General features: G+C 38.2%; 1 protein-coding gene across 3 annotated transcripts in view; it reads left to right on the top strand.

Annotated features, from left to right (window-relative positions):
• LOC112144671 (SRY-box transcription factor 13) overlaps window positions 1–23,199 on the top strand; it is a 59,984-nt gene that overhangs the window by 30,929 nt on the left and 5,856 nt on the right. For 2 of the 3 annotated variants that reach the window (XM_024269333.2, XM_024269335.2), the window contains exons 2-10: window positions 10,535–10,751; window positions 10,870–10,966; window positions 13,392–13,478; window positions 14,853–15,025; window positions 15,287–15,355; window positions 15,439–15,553; window positions 17,311–17,387; window positions 17,896–18,049; window positions 19,145–19,269. In XM_024269333.2, the coding sequence (XP_024125101.1) occupies window positions 10,535–10,751; window positions 10,870–10,966; window positions 13,392–13,478; window positions 14,853–15,025; window positions 15,287–15,355; window positions 15,439–15,553; window positions 17,311–17,387; window positions 17,896–18,049; window positions 19,145–19,269 (1,114 nt within the window). The remainder of the gene's footprint in view (window positions 1–10,534; window positions 10,752–10,869; window positions 10,967–13,391; window positions 13,479–14,852; window positions 15,026–15,286; window positions 15,356–15,438; window positions 15,554–17,310; window positions 17,388–17,895; window positions 18,050–19,144; window positions 19,270–23,199) is intronic. The other variant, XM_024269334.2, reaches the window with a different exon arrangement.

Genomic DNA, 23,199 nt, shown 5'->3' with positions numbered 1-23,199 from the left:
GCGCGGCGGCCTCACCCTGGCCATCCGGCGCGCGCCCCCCAGGTGCCTGTACACCCCCCGCGTTCCTCCTCCGGAGGGCTCAAAGCCTCCCCCTGACCGGAGAGCGCCCCTTTCCTTTATTGAAAGGGGAAATTCATGAAGGGAGACCCCCTTCTTCGGCACATTACTGCACCCAAATACCACACACCTATTCACCATTATCCCGTTCGAATCCCCAAATCCACGGCAGTCCAAATTCTATTATGTTAAGTAATTCCATGCCCAGAAAGTCATCACAACACTAGCGGATCTAGCTGTATGTTCCTGTACTGACGTCACACGACCTATGACCTACTTATCGGTGGCTGCACAAAATCTGAGCGACCCCGCTATCTTTGAACGCTTGTAGAGAGTGCATGGGGCCGCAGGTGACAAAATAATTATACGGGGGTTCATTTGTGACAAAAATACCAATGTTTTATTGCAGTTTTTAAAAAAATCACGATTTTCACCGCACGAGGCCTTTAAAGTAAAGCAAGCTACTGTTAGCTCTGGACGTTAGCATTACCTAGCTACATCCTCTTTAAAACTCAAACTTTCAGAACTGTCTGAGCACAAAGGCTCAAATCAACTTCGATTGAAAGTGTGGATACGTTATCCCCTTAGAAATACTGCAGGGAGTATGATGAAGCACTTTTGGGATTTTCTTGTGTATGCGAAGGTTGATTATGTTGCTAAAAAGTTCTTTCTTTTGCCACACTGCGAGATTTAAGCTAACATACAGAATTAATGAAACCCACAAAACTGTTTAAGCCTTTTTAATATAGATTTTTGCAAAGCTAAAATCCTTCTCGGATTTCCAAAAAAAATGTTTTTTGCTTTTTTTAAGAGTCATTTTGCTGCACCACGTAAAGAAAACTAATTTTACATCAGATGTCAAGGTTAGCTTTGTTTCAGTTTACATAGACTGGACATTTAAACTTAAAATTTTGTACAAGTTGGAACTATGCCATATTTTTTTAGATCTTAAATAAAAAAAACTATTTGATATTTTTCATAAAACTGATTCAGGGATTTTAAACATTTTTTTTATTGCAGTGTTTGTTTTACAACATTCCCAAATAACCGAGTCAACAATTCACTAGCTGCTAATTTGTTCAGTAATTATTCTTTTTTCATTTTCACTAAAAAACATTTTTATTGGTCTTAAATGTAGATTGGTGAATTTGATTAGTAATTTCTGTAGTCATTAAATAAAGATCGATTTGGTTATCCATTTTTCTGGAAACCCATGCAGAAATAAAAAGTTGGTTGCATTACTATTAATTTTGAAGGTACATTTTATGTGTTTATAATGATTTTATGACATATTTATAAAACACTGTTTAAATTTACAGCATTGCTTGATCAAACATCGGTAAACCTTTATAAAACATAATTATACTTGCAACTCTGGATAAACAGGCAAATTAACTGGCGCTTAAAGCCGCTGTAGTCGTTCACTTCCTCGTTGAGTTAATCTAACCACGAGAATGATTCCTCGAGTTTCCACCACAAGTTTCTTATTCACTTTTTTTTTTAAATCGCCAGCTGTTCTGGGGCAGCTTTGTCTGTGATTGTATGACAGAGCGGATAAAAGCAGGTCAGCTCTGCTAGTGGTCAGAAAAAGCACAAGAACACAATTCCAGTCACGCAAAGACACTGATAGTTGGATCACAGCTGCAGACTGGCCGGTCTGAAACACGATGAGCAATGGAACAGTGGCCTTGACTCTGAGCGTTGTTCTCAAAGACATCACAGGCATTGTCTCAAACAACAAAACAAAAAGGAGTTATGTTCAGAAAGCATGCCTGCACCTCAGCGTACATTCCTGGCTGTCAACAGAGCTCAGATCCTGGCATACCTCTGCGCTGGGTGACACTCAGGCGTGTGAACGCCACCTGTGGCAGTTCCGCGGTCCAGCCGCCCCTTAGGAACGTCGAGGGGGGGACCCAGGAATAACTTGAGCGTGGGACCCGGCAAAGTATGCCACTGCCCTCTGAGAAATCAACCCCCTCACTGAGGAGACCGCAGCTTCCCCCCATCTTCATCCCTCTGTCCTTATTTCTTCTAGAGAAGCTGAAATCTTGAGCAACGTGGATAAAATTTGACGAAAGTAACATGGCGTAGTAACAGACTCCACATTCAGCAGTAGTTTTAGTGGGTTTAGTAGTTTTAAACACTTAAGGCCTTTTGAGAAGACATTTGCTGATTTGAGTAACCGTTGTGGAGGAATCACTTTCTCTTATTCAGAGATAAGACAATAAGAAAACTTTAGGCACTCTTTTTTTTTCTAAAAAAAGGTTGCAGTTCCAGACCGTAACATTTAAATCCACTTGCCAACAACCGACATCTGATGACAAGGAGGAACTTTCTCCAACCTGGCTTCTTTTTTAGCGCATATTCATGAAGTCCTTTAAAAAGCTCTGGTTGCTCAAACACAACACAACAGTAATCTGATAAAAAAAATTAGCACTTGCACTACCCTTTAATGCTGCAAACACACACATACCTCCAGTGAATTATTATCTAATGGCTTTCTTTCAACGTGCTTCAAATTCAATGCTTAGCACTTGTCCAAAAATGTCTTCAAACGACAAGCTCCTGACAACTGTGGTGGGAGGAGATGGTGTCAAAAGTTTTAGCCTTATTGCTACATGGAAGACTTGACTATAAATTATTTACAATACAGACTTCACCTGCTGATCATGTAATCAACACGTCCCGGGCAAAAGCTGGGCCCTGATTGGTTGACGTAAAGCATCTTCTTGGCTTAAGTTTGGATATTTGAACTCTAGATGTGCTGCAAAGCCCACAACGCACTGCTACCAGATGGATTCTCAAAATGTGACAAGACCTCTGATCACATCTGTACATTGACTTATTGGTTCATTAGGGATCCAGACTAACTTTTTGCACTGGTGCACCTGCATTTTGAACCACATTAGATTTACCAGCACAGATTTTTAGCATAAATTCCTGTTTATTCATATGTTTAGAAATAAATTAAGCTTTTTTAGTTTTAGTGTTTGAACTAATTTGTCACAATTGTACTATTTTTGCCCGTCATTGTTTTTCCACAGTTTCTACAATGAATGTGCAGATCATGAGCTTTGTTGTGTCTAAGCAGGAAAACTAGTCAAGCAACTTTCTATGACACCAGAGGCGATTTTAGATACACACCCCCCAGCATGCGGATGCTTTCATAAGGTCAATCAAATTATCAGCAAAAATGTAGACATTGGTTTAATCTTCAGTCTCACAAAGATTTATTTTTTCCTCTTTAAAACAAAGAAAATGCTAAATGTATTGCATCATAAACTGCAGTTTCCATTTTTCAGACAGCTTTCTCAGCGACTTCATCCACTTTTTTGTTTTCATTTCTTAGTGCTGTCAAAAAAGACCAAATATATTATCATTGCAAAATGGATTGGTTGTTATATTATTAAAAGTTGTCAATCCTTTTCACCTTAACCTATTTTCATCCATCCATCCATCTTCTTGTCCGCTTCTTCCCTTTCGGGGTCGCGGGGGTGCCGGAGCCTATCCCGGGTACTGAAGGGCGAAGGCGGGGTTCACCCGTGACAGGTCGCCAGTCCCATTCACTCTCACACTCACACCTAGGGGCAATTTAGAGTCACCAATGAACCTATGAAGCATGTTTTTGGACGGTGGGAGGAAGCCGGAGTCCCCGGTGAAAACCCACACATGCACGGGGAGAACATGCAAACTCCACACAGAAAGGTCCCAGCCGGGAGTCGAACCGGGGCCTTCTCGCTGTGAGGCGAGAGCGCTAACCACTGCGCCACCGTGCAGCCCGAACCTATTTTCAGTTTGGTAAATATTCATTTGAAGGAGGAAAAAACAAGTTTGTTCCAAAAAATATTTAAATCTATTAACCATATGTGATGTAGTGTTAGATGCCATGTTGTGTTTGAAAAAATACTCCTTCCCCGTTAACCAATGTAAGGACCATCTTTACACGAGTCCATGGCATGCTCTGTAGGTTTGAGTTTGTAAAATGTCTTTCTAATCTCAAATGTTTTTCCCAAACAAAGGGGTCAACCTTTCTTTCTAAGCTGTTTTCATAAGCTGAGGCTACATCCACTCTATCAAGCTACTCACCTCCTTGTGGCTGCAGCATTTACAAACACACACATGAGGAATCGCTGGACCCCAGCCAATCAGAGGTGGGCCTTCACCTTTCAATGACCGATCAGTTTAGACCACAACGCAGGCTTAATACGAGTATGCTGTTAAACCACAAGGAGGATTTCAGAGACCCTGAGATGTTTTTCTTTTTTTTATACTTTGAATAATAGGGCATTTTTTGTAGTCAAATGACTAAAAAGCAATGTCATGTGTGATTAAAATTGGTTGTTCTCTAGAGTTTGAAGAAAGGATCCACAGTCTACATTTTTGTTAGGATTTTGAGAATTCCTTTGCACATTTCAAAGAAATGACTTACGACTTTACATCAGGGCTGGTCCTCGAGAGCTACCACCCAACTTGTTTTCCAGCTCTCCTTGCACTGCTTGTTGCCGATTACCTGGACCAGGTGTGTTCAGTCAATCAGAATTTGAAGACGTCTGACTGAACTAAACAGCAGCTGGCAGGGCTTGGAGATCTGAAAAACAGTCAGGGTGGTATCTCTCGAGGACCAGGAATGGGCAGCCCTGGTTTACATCAGCTTCAGAATCCGCTTGAATTAAGTTAATAGCGTAATGGTTGTATTGAATGCTGCTTTCTTTTCACCCCAATTGTTGTACACAACTCCACAAACAACAAACGGGTGGAGGAAATGAAAACAGCGAGTCCATAGCAGCCTGATGGAAAGTTGTATTTTCTAAGCTGAGATATAAGAACTATTTCAGGTATTTAATTAGCTACAGTTACTGCAAGGACATTTCATATTCTTTAACTATTTACTTTTGAAGAAAGATACTTACCAGACCAGTTGTCTGATATCATAAGCTTGATTAATTTAGCTTTGAAAATAGAGCTGAATGCACTTTGTTGCTTAAATATTTACTTTTGTTGTGAACAAAACACTTGGAAATACAGCTTGTTGACTTTTCCAGTTGTCTCAGGTTGTTAGTTTGATTTATTTTAGTTCAAGGCGAGTTACACACGCCTTGAACACTTTGACACGGTTTACTTTTGTCACATTGAGAGTATTTGAACTGGAGGATAATCATTTTGTTGTCTGTTGATATGAAATAAATATTGAAGATTATATACAAGTACATATATTTATTACTCATTTCAACTGACTTGTTGAGGCTGGTCAGAGAAATCAAAATCTTGATAAACTGTTTTTTTTTAACAATAATGCAATAGTTCCTTCCTCTGGTTACTTTTATTATGGAGAGATTTAATTACTGTCTTAGTTGTGCTTTGGTCAAAGTACTGCATAACTATACTTATTTTTTAGGTAACATTCCCAAACCCTGCTTTTGTCTCATGTTATCATAAAGTTCCAGTGGAATTCTGGGAAATCCTGTTAAACAGTATTTTTAAGCACAAAAGGCCCAAAAGGTAATAGTTTACAATGCTAATCCTATTTTGTATTCAATTGATTGAGGACATATTTGGGTTTTAAGGTGAAAAGGTTGTGTTTTTATTCTGCTGAAGGGTTTTAGATGTCTTCTACCATCGAGGATTTAATTTCTAGTATATATTTAAAGATTAATGCAGGATAATTACTGTAAATGAACAACAATATTACAAGACTGAAGACCAGATTGTCTTTCTAAACTTTTGTTGTTGTCATGTAATCTGTCTGTGCTTCAGTCGCTCTTTACAAGTTGCTATGACATCATTTGACCACCAGGGGTCCTTGTGTTTTGTTGTGCTTTGCTAGTCAGAAAACTCCAAGCTACAAAAATTATTTGGCAAAATTAAAATTACATTTTCAGGGATTTTAAAATTCTTTCTTTACTGCTTTTGGTTTTGTAAAACATTTTCTCATTGGTCCCCATTTCTTTCTTTCTTTTTCTGTGGTACGAATGCATCTTTATGCTAGCAATACTGCTTGCTAAATTAGCTCAAAGAGGCTAGTTTAAAAATAGTTAAATTATAAATAATATAATATTATAATATAATAGCAAAATGATTTTAATCAATTCGTGGATGTTCACATAATCTTTTTCTTAAATGAGAACACAAATTTCAGCTTGCTAGCTTTTATCAACATAATGATTTGAGGTCAACAAGCCTGATTTTTCTATGCAGCCATTTAAGTTCACCTTATGTAAAGCAAAAGGACAAGGAAGTAAAAATAAGATGATTATGGTAAAGAAAATGGGTGTGGTGGAAGTTGAAATGTTTGTCCTCCTACATCATTTATCTTGGGGAAAAAAATCTCCCTTGTTGGCAGGATTTCTTTAGAATGTAATTCTGAAAACTACTTCCTGTTGTGAAAGAAATTTTCAGCTGTGAGGTCAAAAAATTATTTTTTTTGTTCGTCTGTTAGGTGGGTGTGTCTTCTGTGCTTTAACCAAACCCTTTGAAAAGCAGGAATTTTTTACATTTATTTTATTACTCTGTTGATTCTAACAATGTGGATATGAACACAAGAGAGATGTTTACTGGTTGAGCCGGCAGGTGGTATGGCAAAAATCTTCACTGAGTGACAGCTTATGACTGTTGCCAGCAGCTAAAGCTGTGAAAAAGAGTCCCCACCAAGCATGAATGCAAACTATGCAGCCCAACACAAAGTGATTCATCAGCTTTTGAAAAAGAACTGAACATGTTTGGAACAAAATACTACATTTAAAATGCAGATTTCCATTTTTTTTGGTACTTCCACCACTCACCCAAAAAAATAAAAATGTGATGTCTTAGAGCTTGAGCTTATCCAAAAGTTTTGACATCTCAAAGCAAAGAAATTTAATTTTTTGGTTATATTTAGCAGTTAAAATTTTCACCTATTGGGGTTCTTCCTTTCTAAAACCAACAGTTTCTGATGATGTCACACCTACTTGACTATGATAAACCAACAGCAAACCCTTTACTACCCACTGGAAGTCTTAATGTTGCTTTATAGGAACAGGCTACTGTCTTTTATATGCAAAGAAGCTGTTGAACAAACTAAAATGGATTATAATTGTAATTAATAATGCCTGATGTTAAAGCATCTTGTATAATGCTTTGAGTTAACCTCCTTTATAAACTGGTGCTTTATGATAAACTATACAGTGTAATAACCAAACCCAGTTTATCAACTACAAATGAAACTATTCCCCCCTTCGTGAACTCTGCCGTTTCCTCTAAACGCAATGATGGTAACCTAACAAAACAAAATTGCAGTAAATGTATCTTTTGGTGAGGAAAAAAAACTGATCATCCATTAAAGTCAAAAACATACTTTTTTTAACATATTGGTTAATAAAAAAAGTTTATCTATCATACCATTACAGCAGACAACTTTTACCACATGCGGCTGGCATCCCCTTAACAACACATGCAACTCTTCGACCATATATAAAAAAAATAATAATAATAATTCAATGGATTTTGATGCAGAGAAAAATGGCTTTGCTCCTCGTAAGAATCAGCTGGAATTACATTAACTGCATAAATGGTTGAAGAGTTATGGAAGTCCAATTAATGTCTACACAGGAGACATCTAAAGCGCCAGTGTTAAAGGTTAACGACTGATACCATTAACATAGCTACATGCTGTACTGCCCTCTGTGGTAAGTTTGGCCCAACGGGGATTAGTCAAAGGCCGAATCTGAATTGCTTCCCTATCCCTACATTTATCCCTCCAAGTGGAGAGATATGGAAAAAAATGTGTCTTCAAAGTCTGACGTTACAAATGTGCTTGGAAAATACATAACATTAGTTTAATCATTTTAAAAAGTCTTGCAAAAGCAAAACTTAAATAACTTACATTTAAGTGTAAATTTTTGTGCTTCAGAGTACATCCACGTGAAGAAATGCGTTTCTCCTCCATGCCACAACATTGACACGTGTCACCCTACCGGTGGAGGGATAAGTCTTAAGTCGCTATGGTTCCACCTTAAAAACATACTTTTGGACACCACTAAAGCCTCAAATGGCCCTACAATTGGAGCACTACGGAGTAGCCATGAGGGGTAGGTAAGCAATTCGGATTCAGCCAAAGATTAGACATTAGAAAGTAAAAGTACCAAATTGAAGATTTTTTTTTTGCCCTAAAATTTGGCATTTTATTTTAAAAAGTGCTCATTTTAATCCCAGGATTTGTCATTGATTTTCCAATTACCATTGACGTGACTTTTAAAAAGGAGAAAAAGACAATAAAAGTCAACAAAGAAAACTTTAAAAAAATACAAAAAGCATACAGCTTACAGTAGCTTTGTTACCAACTGCTAGATTGTCAAGAGGTAAATTCAAAAGCATGAAACAAATGACAATCAGGGCTTGGATTTGAGTAAATTGCTTTGATACATGCTTATTCTGGCAGACAGAATCAATAAAACAACACTTAAATATTTTAAGGGATTTAGAAAAAAAGGAGTGAAAACTGAAACTGTTATGTTATGAAAGTATGAACCACCTCCTGTCATCTGACTTGTATTTTTTTTCCTCCGACCAGCTTAAAAGGCTCAGCCTTTGATTGGAAGCGTTTTTTGTTTTTTTTAACTTGAGAAACAAGGTGAAGACAATGCGGTTTGTTGCGAAATCCCACATGTACGGAATTTGTTTGTTGGCTTTGAAGAAAGTGAAGCACTTCATTGTTCCTGAATGCTTCCAATACCAGAGTACAAAAGGCCGCCTGAGCCCCAGTGTCGTGAAAAGCTAAAGTCAAGCAGGATGCATTAACATGCAGAATATTAATTGTGAAGTTTTGTGACAGTTTGTGAAAGGAGCCGAGTTCACTGCACATTTGTGCTCCAGACTGGTGTTCATGCTCATGACTGAGGTTTGGAGCCTTGGGGCCTGGCAGGTGGCTTTATTCAGAAACTGGCTGGGTGAATTGGAGGTGTGGTGGTGGTGGGGGGGGGATTGCTGTAATCATTATTATGTTTCCCGCAGAACGGTGGCGCTCTGCTGTTTTTTTTTTTTTTTTTTGCCGTGTTCCCGAGTTGGTCGGCACATTCCGCTGGCATTGTTATCCGGCCTGTTTCCTGCGGCCGCCGGCTTTTGTCAGCCTCTCCCCCATTGTCCCGGCTTCCTTTGTTCCCCGGCTCCAACAATGGCTTTTTTTTCTGCCTCTTTATATATATGTGCACTTTTTGCCCTTGTGTGTTCTGTTTGTTTTGTTCTGCTGTCTGCTGTGTTTTTTTTCTTTTCCTTCTGCTGCAAAGCTGGGAAGCCACAAACACACAAATGCGCTCTCAACTTGGTTTTTGTTATTGTTCTTTTTTTTGGTTCAAACCTGTTTCACTCAGTCTTTGTGCTCTTTCATGTCATGTTTGTCCATAACCTGTCATTACACAGGGACAGACATCACCAAATGCCACACTGAGACTTAAACACATTCAGCTCCATCTGACTTGCATCTAAAAGGTCAAAAAAAAAATCCGCAGCTGAAACCATATCCCAATTCTTCAATCTCAATTTTTTTAAGATTTCAAAACATTATTTAAATTTGTTCAAAAGGATCAATTCACAGGTTAGAGAATTGGTTTTCTATTTTATAAATAAAGCAAAAATAAAATTTGTTATCAAATGCTGTCCAACATTTTTTTGTCATAACCATTTTTGTTCTAGTATTTTTGTCCTGAAAAATCTTCTTTTCAACACGTATTTTCTTTTGATTTTTGCACAAATTTACTCATAAAAAAAACTTTTAAAACTTACTGTAACAAAGAACGTTTTGTCAACTTATTCCCAATTTTTACAACTTTATTTTAAAATGACTTCATTTTGATATATAAAGTTTTTTGTGGATTTTAAGTTTGAAGTTGCTCGTGTGAAAAAGACCAGAATTTTAGAGATATGGATTTGTTCAAATAATGGATATTACCAAATGAAAGGATATCCCTAAAATTATTCACCAATTTACATCAACACAAACACTTATTAAAAAGTAATCAATCAACAGATTGATCATTAATGAGTTAATTATCAATTATACACATTTGAACTGCAGGAACATTCCTAACTGATGAATAAAAAGGAAAAATCTAAAACATATTTAAATCAATTTAAAGTGGGGTTGCAGTTGGTATAAACGTGTCTTTTTTTATTTTAATAAAACATGAATGGCAACTTTTTCAAATAAACCTTATTAAATGGGATAAAGTTATCCAGAAGAGTAGATCAGTTGTGGGCTATCCTCTGGATGCTGTCAGGGAGATGGGAGACAGAAGGCTAAGCTGGCACAAAAACAGGAGCTTGAGTCCCACCCACAGCATAGACCTGAACCCATCAAAGAGCCCTACTTTTCCAGTGATATCATCTGAAGGGGCATATTATGGTTCTAAAGATGTTTGTTAAATGTTATCAACTCCTTGTTTGACATCGTGGTCTTGAGAATTCATCAAATGAAACCAGGTCTTATTTTGTGGTCGTCTGTCAACAGAATGGTTGAGCCCAGTCCTCCGGCACGGCACGTCCTCTCTGGCGCAGATGCCATCATGGCTGACGTTGGTGTCAAAGTAGAGCGAGAGGACGGTGGAGGACTTGGTGGAGTCTGCACCATTTCTGACCCTCCAAAGACATCTCCTTTGCACGACTGGCCTGGGAATCAGCCTCTCGAGGCCCGCCAACTGACCCCCCCACTATCGCGCTCCCCTTCAGTAAGGATGTTAATGGAAGGCATGATGAAGTGTTTTTAGATACGTCCCAGATTGGTCAGACCAAGGGGGAGATTTTCCATTTATTAAACTCAGGGGATGTTCTCTTTTCTCCTGACAGGAGGCATCTCCAGGAAAGGAGCCTCCTCAGAGGCAAAGCCTGATGAAAGAAGCTCCGCTTCATGACAGATCAGACAGACAATCCAGTTTCAAGGAAGGTATGTCCAATTTTATGTTTCTTCTTTAGGTACTTCCCACTCCTGTTTTCTTGGTCTATGTTTTTCAAGGAAATTAAAATTCATATTGGTCTGTGTGTGATGTGAGAATTGTTGCGCTTTCATGAATTCAGTAACTTTTTTTCTATTTGTTTAGTTCAAATTTTTAATCAAATAGTTCAAAAAGTAGTTCCTGTTTCTATGTCATGTAATATGGTAAATGATGTCTTCTTCTTTAGGGCTTTTCTACCTTCTTTAACCCTTCCGCTATCTTTGGGGTCCAGATGACTCCAACCACATATATATTGATATGTGATTCCTTCCATGACAAATGTGGACAAAGATGGACAGGATTTTGTCTTCTTTGTACATTAGTGAAACTCAGAAATCAAAGATAAAAAAAAAGTTCAGCACACTGTCTTGTGGGGTCCAGATGACCCCACTTTTAATGTAAACAAGCAAATGAGAGTTGAAGGGTTAAATGCCTATTGCCCATTTTAGTCACATTCACACATGCACACACACATTCACTCCACTGCCTAACAATGGTGACAACCTACAACCACCAGGAAACGTGTAGTTCAGTGTCTGACCAAGAACACTTCAACACGTTGTCACAGCAAGGCGAAAACCGAATCTGCAATCTTCCTACCAAAGGTCGACCGGTCTACCTGTGTACCATTGACATCCGTGATGGCATCTAAATATTAAACACAAGCTTCCATTCCTAAATTTGAAGTATCAAATATTGCTCTACCTTAAATGACCACCAGGGTGGTTTTAAAGGGGAGCCATTCCCCTTTGACTCCCATTATGATGAGGCCAATTTTATTCAAAAATTAACTTGCGTAGAGCCTGTGGTCAAAAATCAATGTTTCTTTCTTCAAAATTTCATAAGACATCTTGTCGTAAAGGGGGATGAAGTAATTTTTCTAATCAGCTTTTCAAATCAGGTCCCCAGTTGGTGCTTTTATTTTGGGGGGGGGGGGTGTAAGTAAATGAATCAATAGGTGATTCTAAACTCTTACTTTAACTTTCTTGCCTATTTGTTTATAGACATGAGTACAAAAACTCAGTGCTAAGTTGGTGCCAGTACCGGTACCATATAAAAGTGAACATTTCGGTGCTTTGTTCTGGGCATGTCATCAGTTGTATTTTATTCAGTTTTGCTGTACAATTCAAGCCAATCATTTACCTTTTCAGCGATTGTGGCCGTGAGAATTGATGGGACTGTGAGGTAGACAAAGTGCCGAAAGGAGAAGCAAGGGAAAGTTTACCTGTACTCCACAGCAATAGATTCTTATTCAGTGACCTGATGGATCAGAGTACAATGCTCCAAAAAAAAAAAAAAAAACCCAATATCGCGGTGATGAACGTTTATGTGTGTGAAAATAGAGATGCAGTGCAGACTATCAGAAAGAATTAAAGCATCTTCTGCAAATTCTATCACCTTGAGACGCTGCTTCAAAGCACTTAAATAAATGTTTTGGAAAATATTATCGTGCTTTTTCATTTTTGAGGCACTGGTTGTTTAGGCACTGGAATCATTTCAAAAGTACCTGTTCAGCACCCTAAGGATACCCATCCCTCCTTGTCCAATGGTCAAGCTGGTTGGAGTAAACCTCCAGTCAACACAAATTCAGGCTCCATTAATGCCAAATTTGATAATTTTTCTCTCAGATATTGACTGTGGTGTTGAGTAGATTTTAGGATTTTCAGCCATCGAGAAAGAAAAATCTGATGCAAACATCTAAACCTGGAAGCTTTAAGTTTTATACATATAAATCAAAGCATCGTAACATCACAAAAAAGTTTTCCAAACAACCTATATGACCCTGTTGCATTGTGGACTCCTCAGTTTTACTGCAGGAGTCTTTAATGTCCACAATCATCCTACCAAACACCGATGTCTCCATAAAGTACTATTTCGAGTGCACCTCATTCTCCTTCCATTCAGCATTAACAAAGAGTTTTGTGTTGAATTGATGCGGAGAGATGACAGTTGGTCCTGTAGAGTGAATGTGTTGTTTTGGCTTCTGAATGAGCTGGAGGGGAAAGGCGGCGCTTTTCTTTTTCATCTGATTTTGTTGAAAGGCTTCTCCCCGAGCCACTCGCTCAGACTCTCCCTGCCCTCAAGTGTCGCACAAGTCTGAGCTCGCCTGAAATTTTTCTCAAATTCACTCCACTTGCTGACCTCGGATTGTTCTCTGTCCAAATATCGATCCACTCAAACACTCAAAACTTCTCTCTGATGCACAAACAGTCTCTGGCCTTCGACATTTCCAATGTCTTCTTCAATCAGCACCAATAAAAAGGCAGAAGGGTGGCTCAGAGAGTGGTTCTGCAGCACAGTTAGATGTATTTTATTGGACAGAATACGATGTTTGACGCATTGTAGTGCAACTCAGTACTTGTGCTCTGCTTACAGTAATGCCCACCATTGAGAAGCTCCTGAATCCCGACTGGAAGGACAAACTTCAGGATAAAAGCTCTGCTAGGGCTGGACCACTGAAAGGTCAGTGCGAGACACCACCGCCAACTTTTACAGCCTTTATTCCCCATTGCTGATGAAAATATGTGACTTAACATTGTAGTTTAATCCTCTTTTAAATACTGGCGTTATTAAATAGATTGTAATGTTCTAGGACAACATTGTAGCTGCTTCTAAAATTCAGATTGTAAGAATCAAAAAGGTATTCTGATGAAGCACTTCCCTCTAACTTATTTTCTCACATTAGAGTTTGATATCCAATTTAAAAAACACAATGTCATATACAGTCAGCACATGCTCTAAACAATCTAAAACATTTGGCAATTAACAACAATCATTTCCTGCAGAAACGAGACTGAAAGCTAAGAGACGTCCTCTTCCACTGCTGAAGATTGTGGAATTAACTCACTTGTGCAGTGATTTCCCTAAAACCGAGAGATGTTTGTTCAAAATCCACATTAGAGTCATACAACGGAGTCAAAAGTGGGAGGCAATGTCTTACTGAGATACCAAATCATCAAATAATGGTGATAGGACACCTGAACGTTCCCCCAACAAGTCATGCGGCTAAATTATACCATTGGATGTTTTTAATCCATTTTACTCAAACTTGCACCGTTGACCTCGTTTACCATAATGTCTGTAAAGATTAACAGCTACATACCAAAAGTTAATCTAGTACTGAAAGTCACAGCAGTAATGGTTCAAAACCAGATGTTTGTAAAAAGCTATAAAAAAAATAAATAAAATGAAATCAAATAAAAACTTGATCAGGAAATAAACAACTGAATTTTTGACAAACTATTCCTTTGTTTTTGGTCTCTCTGGTTTGTACTAAACATGTATTTGTTGCCTAAAAAAAGTGCCAACTATGACAAAGGTGATTTTTGTTTTAAAAGGCATGCATTGGCAGTTTCAAATATCAAATGGATGCCAATTATTAAGACTGTGTCCACTTAGCTAAAAAAAGTTTACGTTATTGTACCACCACGACGTGAGCTGAATTTTTTGTGTCCACCTATTGAGATATGTAGGGAAGCGTGAGAGGAATAGATATCTCCTAGTGATAACAGAGATCCATTGTTTCTAAACTCACCCTATTCTTTCCTAACAGCTCCTACTGAGCTTTGAGAAATGCCATGAAGGCTCTTGAAAATAATTCTTTCTGATTCACAAATATTTAAACATGAAGTTAGAATTTCTTGGGTACAAACTTTGGTTAGTCTGACAAAGTATTGACAGTAAGGCATAGGAAATTGCATATCCAGTTGATTCTGTTTGTTGAATGAATGAATGAATATTCCTTTATTAGAAAATATTTTTTTTTATACCTTTGGATGACAAAAGACAAGAGGTCAAAGGTAGAATAAAAGAACAGGAACAAATGTCTCCTTCCAGGTACTCCGGAGTCTCTGGCAGAGAAGGAGCTACAGTTGTTGATGATGATCAACCAACTGAGCGGACTGAGAGAGCAGCTGCTGGGGGCACACTCGGAGCAGAGGAACATGGCCGCACTACTGCTGGAAAAACAGCAGCAGCAGATGGAGCTGGCTCGACAACAACAGGAGCAGGTAAGACTCATGCGAACGGACGCAGTTGAGCATACATTTCTGCATGCTTTTAGTATATATTCTTGAGGAAGCTTCTAATGGCCCAAAGGAGAGAGCAGAGAGTTCCTGTGTGTTGTTGCTGTTTGTGTTTTGACTGCAAATGAGTTTTAGGCAAATCAGACAAAAGAAACAGGAAAGGGGCCTTTGTTTGAGGTTTCGTTTTTATGTAGACAACAACGCAAACATCCTACTTGTTCTAACAGTTCGTCCTTTGTGTCTTAGATTGCAAAGCAGCAGCAGCAGCTAATCCAGCAGCAGCACAAGATCAACCTGCTTCAGCAACAGATGCAGGTCATCTCCTGGAAACGCTTTCATTGAGAGTTGAATGAATGAGGCTGAAAAGGCAAACTTTAAGCTTTCCTGTTTGGTCCCAGCAGGTGAACATGCCCTATGTGATGATCCCGGCGTTTCACCACAATGCACAGCCCCTTCCGGTTGCCTCTGAGCCCCCAATGGCACTGCCTCTGCAGCCAATTCCCTGCAAACCAAGTAAGTTGGTTCCACCAGCAAAGTGGCTTCTGTGTAGAAAGATTTCTTCACAGTATAAAAAACAACAAAATTCAAAATTATTTAACTGGGTCCTTTGATCTTTTTTGTAAATGGTAAATGACTAAAACATGGTACTTGAGCTAGTAACCTATAAGTGTAATATTACGTAGCAGAAGTAAGACATTGGCAACAATGGACTTTCTGCCTTTTGTTTTTACCTTTGGCATCTGTGCCAGACAGTCCTCACTTGAGACAAACGTACCATCATGAAGCAATTGTTTAAATAAACTAAAAAAAATGTCCGTGGAACTCTTATAGGTTTTCCAATTTATTTGCTTTATTTGCCATATAAAAAGGGGTTATATTGTCAAACCTCCGATTCAGGGGAAAGATTTGGGGTTTAACTCTCATTGTGACACTGGTCTGAGGTCCATGGTTCTCCTCTGTAAAAAGTTGTAATACCTTGTGGGGATTGGATATGAGTGACCCCTTAAATTGGAAGAATAGACACATTGTTTGTTTGTGAAAGGAAGATGGAGTTTGAGGTCCAACATCCAGCCTGAATTTTCATGCAAGCCCAAAATTACCTAATGTTGCAGTTTCTCACATCACCACTAGAGGCTGGTGTCAAAAATATTCAATTCCCAATTGACCCCCATGTTAAAAAGCCTTATTTTACACTCAAAATAAACATACGGTATGTGGTGAGACATTTATGCAAATGAGGGAGGAGGTTTAAAATATCAATTGTTTTTATTTTATTAGAGGTGACATTTTTTTTGCATTAGTCCACCTGTGGGTGAGCTTTTCCTTTACTTTGTCCTGACTCATCCATCAATTTTCCTATGTTGTTAAGTAGGACAGAGAAAATCTCGGTTAATGTGCCTGTCCCTCTTTGTTTTTTTTTTGGCATTCAGAATCCAGTAGATAAGGTCAGAGATTGTCCAGCAAGCATATATATGTCTATGGACCTTCAAAGAGAGGAGCTAAACAAACAACAACAACAAAAAACTGTTTCTAATAATATTCTGAAATACTGGGTGTACTGTGTAAAAAGTCATATTTTGAAATCCCTAATTCTCCAGTATGAGTTTTTTCCATTTCAAAACAATACTGTACTTCTGTATTAAAATAAAAAAACAATCATCTAACCCTACTAGACAGCCACATAACTTCAATCTGGCCTATCCAATTTGGCCCTTCCAACAACTAAAATATTTAAACCTGTCTAAGCATATTTCTTAAAAAAAAAAAAAAAAAAAAAAACTGCCAGTAAAGTAACTTTGAAGAAAGGGTTGTTGAAGAAGGTTTGTCAGTTCAGTCAGAACCTGGATCCTGCTGCTCCTCCAAAACAAGAGGAGCAAAAGTAGTTTTTTGACATCATGACATTTAGTCTGCTCTTAGAGGAACTTCATGATACGATGATGGGAGTGTTTCCAACTAGGAGAAGGTTTAATGTAGATGCATTGGCTTGACGGCACTGCAGTGTTTACAAGCTAGGAAAAGTGAGTGAAAGTGTTAGTGATAGGTAGATGGATACCAAACCCATTTGTACCTTTCTAGAATGTTGGATCAGACCTGGTTCTTAAGCTCCAAATATGCATTTAGTTTTATTTGCATGAAGTCACAGTAGAAAAAGAAGAAAAAAACAACAGAAGTGTGTGCTTTTTTTTTAAAACCCACTGTACCCTTGAATCTATAAATCTATGTAACCATCCGACCTGCCAACCCCTAAACTCGTATGCTAACCTTCACAGCGGTGGACTATCAAATGCAGCTGCTGCCGAACACTCACCCCTCCCCCGTCAAGAGAAGTAGCGGTTCATTTCGACAGGTACAACACCACGATCATGTTTGTACTTCTATCCTGTCATTTGCATGTTTGCCTTTGAATGCTCACATTCCCAACAAAGGAGTGAGTTGTTTATTTTCTGTGTATAGGGTTAAAGTACAGTCGAAGTTTGCGTGGAAACAGGGATGTCAAAGAAAGTGAATCCCCCGGGATTATAGAAAGAATATCTTCTCTGGTGTTTTGTAGACGATAAAGCTTTAGGAACACACCACACCCTCTGTTTAAAGGTTTCGTGTGTGTGGTATAGGTGTGTGCGCGTGCAGTGTGAACTGTGCTCGCACGTCAACTTCCCTAGAAGGGGTAGACCAACACAGCCTGATTAAACAAGCGTAAAGAAAGAGTGAGGATCACCTGAGGACCAAAAATGCTACAAAGGTGTGACAGATGTGTTCCGGCATGCCAACTTTGCCGCTCAAAACCGGAACACACCCTGGTGACTTGACGGGGTTTGGGCCCCACCTTTGCTTATCAGCTCTCGTTGTGTGCTTAGGAGGCCAGTCAGCCCCTGAACTTGACCTCCAAGCCCAAAGGTCTGGAGATGGGGAAGACCTCCAGTCCGCAGAGCCTGGAACTGGGATCGTTGGCCTACAGGCATGGAGACCACCAGAGAGAGGTGTCCCACAGTCCACCGCGATCCGCCCTCAGTGAGTTATCAAGTCTAGACCGCAATCGTGAAAAGGCTTTCTTTGGTTCAACATAATGCAGTGATGGAAGGAAGAAAAAAGTCAGTCAAATTGAGTTGTTTTTTCCATTTATTATCTTTTTGAAATGTCTAAGGGAATATTTTATAAAGGACAAAAACTAATGTCACCTGATTGATCAAGTCTGGTTCTCTCGAACAATAAAAAAACAATAATCCAAGTCTTTGTTTCACAAACAAACGCAGGCAGATAAAGTTTATTGTCTTTATCCCGACTTTCCTTCTGTTTAACAGAGGTGTGTACCATGCTGCCAACTCCTTAACCTTCTAGTTTGCAGTTTATTTTGCACAAAGCAGCCAACTGGAACCTGCCAGGGAGACCTTTTGTTTTCAAAGGTTTTCAGAAGTTCTGTTGAATCTTTTTTGCACATTTACTCAGGACAAACACTTATTACAAACAGAAAAGAGAAGCTTAAAAAACATTATGTTTATGCTCAGCAACTCTTTATGAAGAAACTGCAAAGAATAATAAGATTTTTTTAAGCATACTTCGTTGTGTCAGTGCACAGAAGACATTCCTTCCAAGATATTTGGCTTTTTCACTATTAATCCTTTTTTATTTCCAGTTCAATTGCTTACTTGGTATGAAGGATTACATATAACAATTTCAATACAATCTAATTGATATTTCCATAGGACCTTATTACTGAAATATATTAAGGGAAATTAGTGTATTTAAACCAGAATTTAGCACTTTTGCCCAATTTTTTGGTCTACAAGGCTCAAAATCACAGATTCCATAATTTACATAAATATTTGTAAAATTTGTGCAACAGTTTGCATTACTCTAAGTAGATTACTTGCATTTATTTAGTATATGGTCTACAATATTTTTTGTAATTTCTTAAGGTAGGTTGTAAAAGATTAGCTGAGCCTTTGTTTTAAAGTTCAGAAAATCATTGATGCCTTTCCTTCAGAGGATAACTAACATTTAACCTTCTTCTTTCTCCTGTTGTTTTCTCCTTCTCCTTCACTGTAATTTCTTTTTACAGCTCTTTTGTTTTCACATCTCATCCTTGCACGACGTTTTTGTCTTCAGGTTTCCTAGGAGACGGCGACGTAGTCTCCCAGGCCATCCATGATGCCCAGCAGCTCCTGAGGAGTCACAGCGGCGGAGGCCGAGAGAGGGAGAGGGACAGAGAGAGGGACGGAGGAGGAAAAGTGGTGAGACGACGCTGAAAGCACACACAAGTGGCGGACCACCATTAGGGGTCTCTGCGGACATTGATCTTGCCATTATGTTGTTATTTCATGAAGATGCACCCAAAAGCATCCAAAAACGCTCACAACATAACCAATAAAAAGATGGTAAAAGGCAACATCTGTTGGTTCCAGGTCTGGTCTTTTGTATTAAAACAGAAAATAATTCAGTAAAGCCTAAATTTGGTCTGCAATAACTCTTAAAGCTTATCAATTAAGTTGACAAAAATCAGCTAAGAGATTTATTTTTGTGCTTGTGCTTTATATTATTGTTGTATTATTAAATGATATCCAAAATAATTTTAAGTAAATAGACTTAACAAAAATTAGTAATGAATAGTAAATGTAAATAGTTTCTAAAATATTTTCTGCAGCAAAATCCTTAACAACTTATGCACAACAGGCTGTACATTTATGCTCAACAGAATACAAATTTCACACCAAAATCTTAATTCAGCCCAAATGATGCAACAATTATCACATAAACTCCATCAGATTAACACGCAAAAAAAGTATTCTTCACAAACATATTCTAAACAGAAATAAATAAAACTATGTATTATCTTCCTCAGTAATTCTCAGTTAATATCCCCAGTTTGTTCATAAAAATCCTAAAGTTATCAACTTGAAGAAAGTCTACACCATCAGGTATGGCAGTGGAGGAGTCATTATTTTGAGTACTCTTCCCTCACATTACCTGGGCTTTAAAAACAAAACAAAAAAAAAACTCCTGAGCTTTTAGACTTGAGCTTTTTTCAGGTTATTTAGTCAATCAATGGAAACTCCTTCAAAATAATAACACTAAATATTGCATCCTAAGGGGCTAAAAAAGGGGGAACACTTATCCTTTGGCCCTACATTTGAAGGGATAAAGGTGCCACAGTATAGAAGAAGTGTTGGCAGGAGGAGAATGCAAAGACCTTTAAAAGAAGTTCTATGGAGGACATTGCTACTTGCTGAAGTGTTGGGAGAAATATCTCATTTTCGTCCCTTGTTTTGACTTAAAAAGTCATTCTTTTACTTGTTCCTAGTCTTACATTAGTGTACAGATATGTATACGGAAATATTTGTTTGACACTTTTTTTTTTTTTTGCTTTCATTTAATGACTTTTTGAGTTGCCCTTTTTCACTCATCTTTTTGTCCGTTGCATCCTATCTTTTCTTTATGGCATCCTAATAACTTCCAGCCACCTTTAAGATCAAAATAACAACAAAACTGCTGGTAGATAAGCCCACTAAAGGAATTTCATTTCTGTCTGTTGTTTTGTAAAAGTGCTTGTCTTTAAATTGGAACAAACTCATCCATTTATGTTCACAAAATGCAAAAGTGACAAACACTGTCCTAATGACGCCAAACAATCATTGGGTTTTAAGTTACCTGCATGTATCCTCAGATGAACCACAGCAAATGAAACATTGTATAATTTCACTGTTTGTTTAAAAAAAAAGTCAAACACAGTTCCAGACTGTTAACTTTCTGTGTCTGTTGTTTCTCAAATAACTGATGTGGGGCTTTATGGAGACGGAAATACCGAAATGCATTATGTCCATCTCAAAAAGAGAGGAATAAAATATGGTGTAAAAGTTTAAATACTTTTTGGCAGAAAATTTAAAAAGTGTATTTTTATAGAACTATCATGCTAAGACTGAACTATTTTAGGCCTTTAATTTAATTTACAACTATTGTGTCTTACAATAAACAAAACCCCCAAATTTGACATTAACCTTAGCAGCCTTAAGAGAATTATCAAGCAAAGTCCAGTCATTTGTTTGAGGAAGCATTACGAGAAGTGGACTGAAGCTAGGATCAATGCTTAGACCAAAGAGTTACATAGGCTAGAGTTGCTACGCTAGCTTGTTGCATACACAAAGTTGGGTGCCATTTCCTAAACCCATTTTGTCCCTTTTGGGGTCACGGGCCTGCCGGAGTCTAACCTGACCACTTATGGGCGAAGGCCAGGTACACCCTGGACAGGTCTCCAGTTTGTCACAGGGCCTTAATCACACTCACACACTCGCATTCACACCTAGGGAAAAAATAGAGTAACCAATAAACCAGTGAAGCATGTTTTTGGACGGTGGGAGGAAGTCTGAGTCCCCTGAGAAAACCCATGCATGCACGGGGAGAACATGCAAACTCCACACAGAAAGGTCCCAGTTGGTCCTTGTTTCAGGTCGCCCAGCTGATACCCAAACTGGGGCTTTCTTGCTGTGAGGCAAGAGTGCTAACCACCTTGCCACCATGCAGCCCTAGAAGCATCTTAGCAGAGCTAAGGAGGACAAGAATTGGGCTCTTATTCATTTGTCCAAAGTTCTAATCCCAGATTAAAGTAAAGGTTGTATTTTATATGGAAACTAACGTCCTATAGTGTTGAGGAAGATGCACTGAATTTGCGTTGCCTTACATCCAGTGTAAAGTTTTGCAGTCAGTGATGATTTGGGATGATGTATCATCTGCAGATGTCGGTCTACCAATATCTGAGGTCCAAAGTCAATGCAGCCATCTAATAAGAAATTCTAGAGCACTTTATGGTGGTCTCTGTTGGCCAGCTGTATGGAGATGCTGGTTTAATTTTCCAGCAGAACTTGGCACCAGATCTCACAATCAAAGGTACCAAAAACTGATTCAATGACCATGAAGTCATTGTGCTTGATTGGCCAGAAAACTGACCTGACTTGAACCTGATAGAAAATCTATGGGCTGTTCTTTGGTAGAAGATGAAACTCCAGACCCAGTGTGATGAAATAAAGGCATTTAACAAGGCTTCACAGTGACACAGGCTGATTACCTCCATGCTACAGCACATTGATGCAGTAATCCATGCAAATGAAGACCCAATTAAGTATTTGGTACATTAAAAAAAAGATATATTACAAAAAACAGACATTTATACAGCAAAAATTCAACATTAATGTCTAATGAAACAGACACTAAATTTTAGATTGTCATTATCTAATAGATCATGTATGTGTAGTGAAGAAAGGATACTAATAGAATACTTTAGACTAAATTGGAACATTTTGAGTTTACAAGAATAAAAAAAAGGCATGAAAAGTAAACTTCAAGTATACTGCCTCACTTTTATTATAGACGACGTATAGTACAAATAAATAAATATGTTTAACTAAGGGTCAAGAACATTTAAAAACTGCAGAAACTAACATTTCATCAACTAGTTATTTTAGTGCATTACATACAGTCAAAAAATAAACTATCATTTTAGAGCAAATAGTGGAAAAGAACCAATAAAAGAAATTATGTAAGGTTTGTGCAGCAAAAAAAAGTTTAAAATGCAACTGGTTGGAATAAAGTTGAACAAAAAAATGTATCAGTAAAAATAAAAAAAACAATGTTTTACACTGTCAGATGCTGCAATGTTCAAAGCTGACTGCTTAATGGTGGATTTTGGTTTTCCTTTGCACTGCAAAATAAAGGAAATGGTAAATGGCGTATACTTTTATAGCACTCTTCTACCTTGCTTTAATGCCCAAAGTGCTTTACGTTCACTTGGGAAAAATCAATTTGGTGATATATTGCGATTTTTTAAGTAATTATATATGGCCGTCCTTTAGCGTCTTACTTTTGTTTTCCACCTAAACCCATGACAGCTAGTTGGCAGCACATTACACTGAGCCTCTTTGAGCATCTCTACACTCCAACTTGTGAGAACCAGCTTGGATTAAATGTTCCGTCATCCTTGCAGTTTTGTTGTTATGAGACATGTGCTACATAGTTTTTACTTGGGATGGGTACTGAAACAAAACTCTGTGCCACGCTTACCAGTATTACGGAAAAACTTGGATTCCGGTGCTTTGTAGTGGGCTCAGATAAAATTACAATGAAAGACATTAATATTCTGATAGAGTTCTTTTCTAACTCATACTCTTAAAAAA

Source organism: Oryzias melastigma, linkage group LG5, assembly GCF_002922805.2.
Source record: "Oryzias melastigma strain HK-1 linkage group LG5, ASM292280v2, whole genome shotgun sequence".
Taxonomy (NCBI): Eukaryota; Metazoa; Chordata; class Actinopteri; order Beloniformes; family Adrianichthyidae; genus Oryzias; species Oryzias melastigma.
Note: the sequence above shows the minus strand (reverse complement) of the source record. Positions and strands in the feature narration are given on the sequence as shown.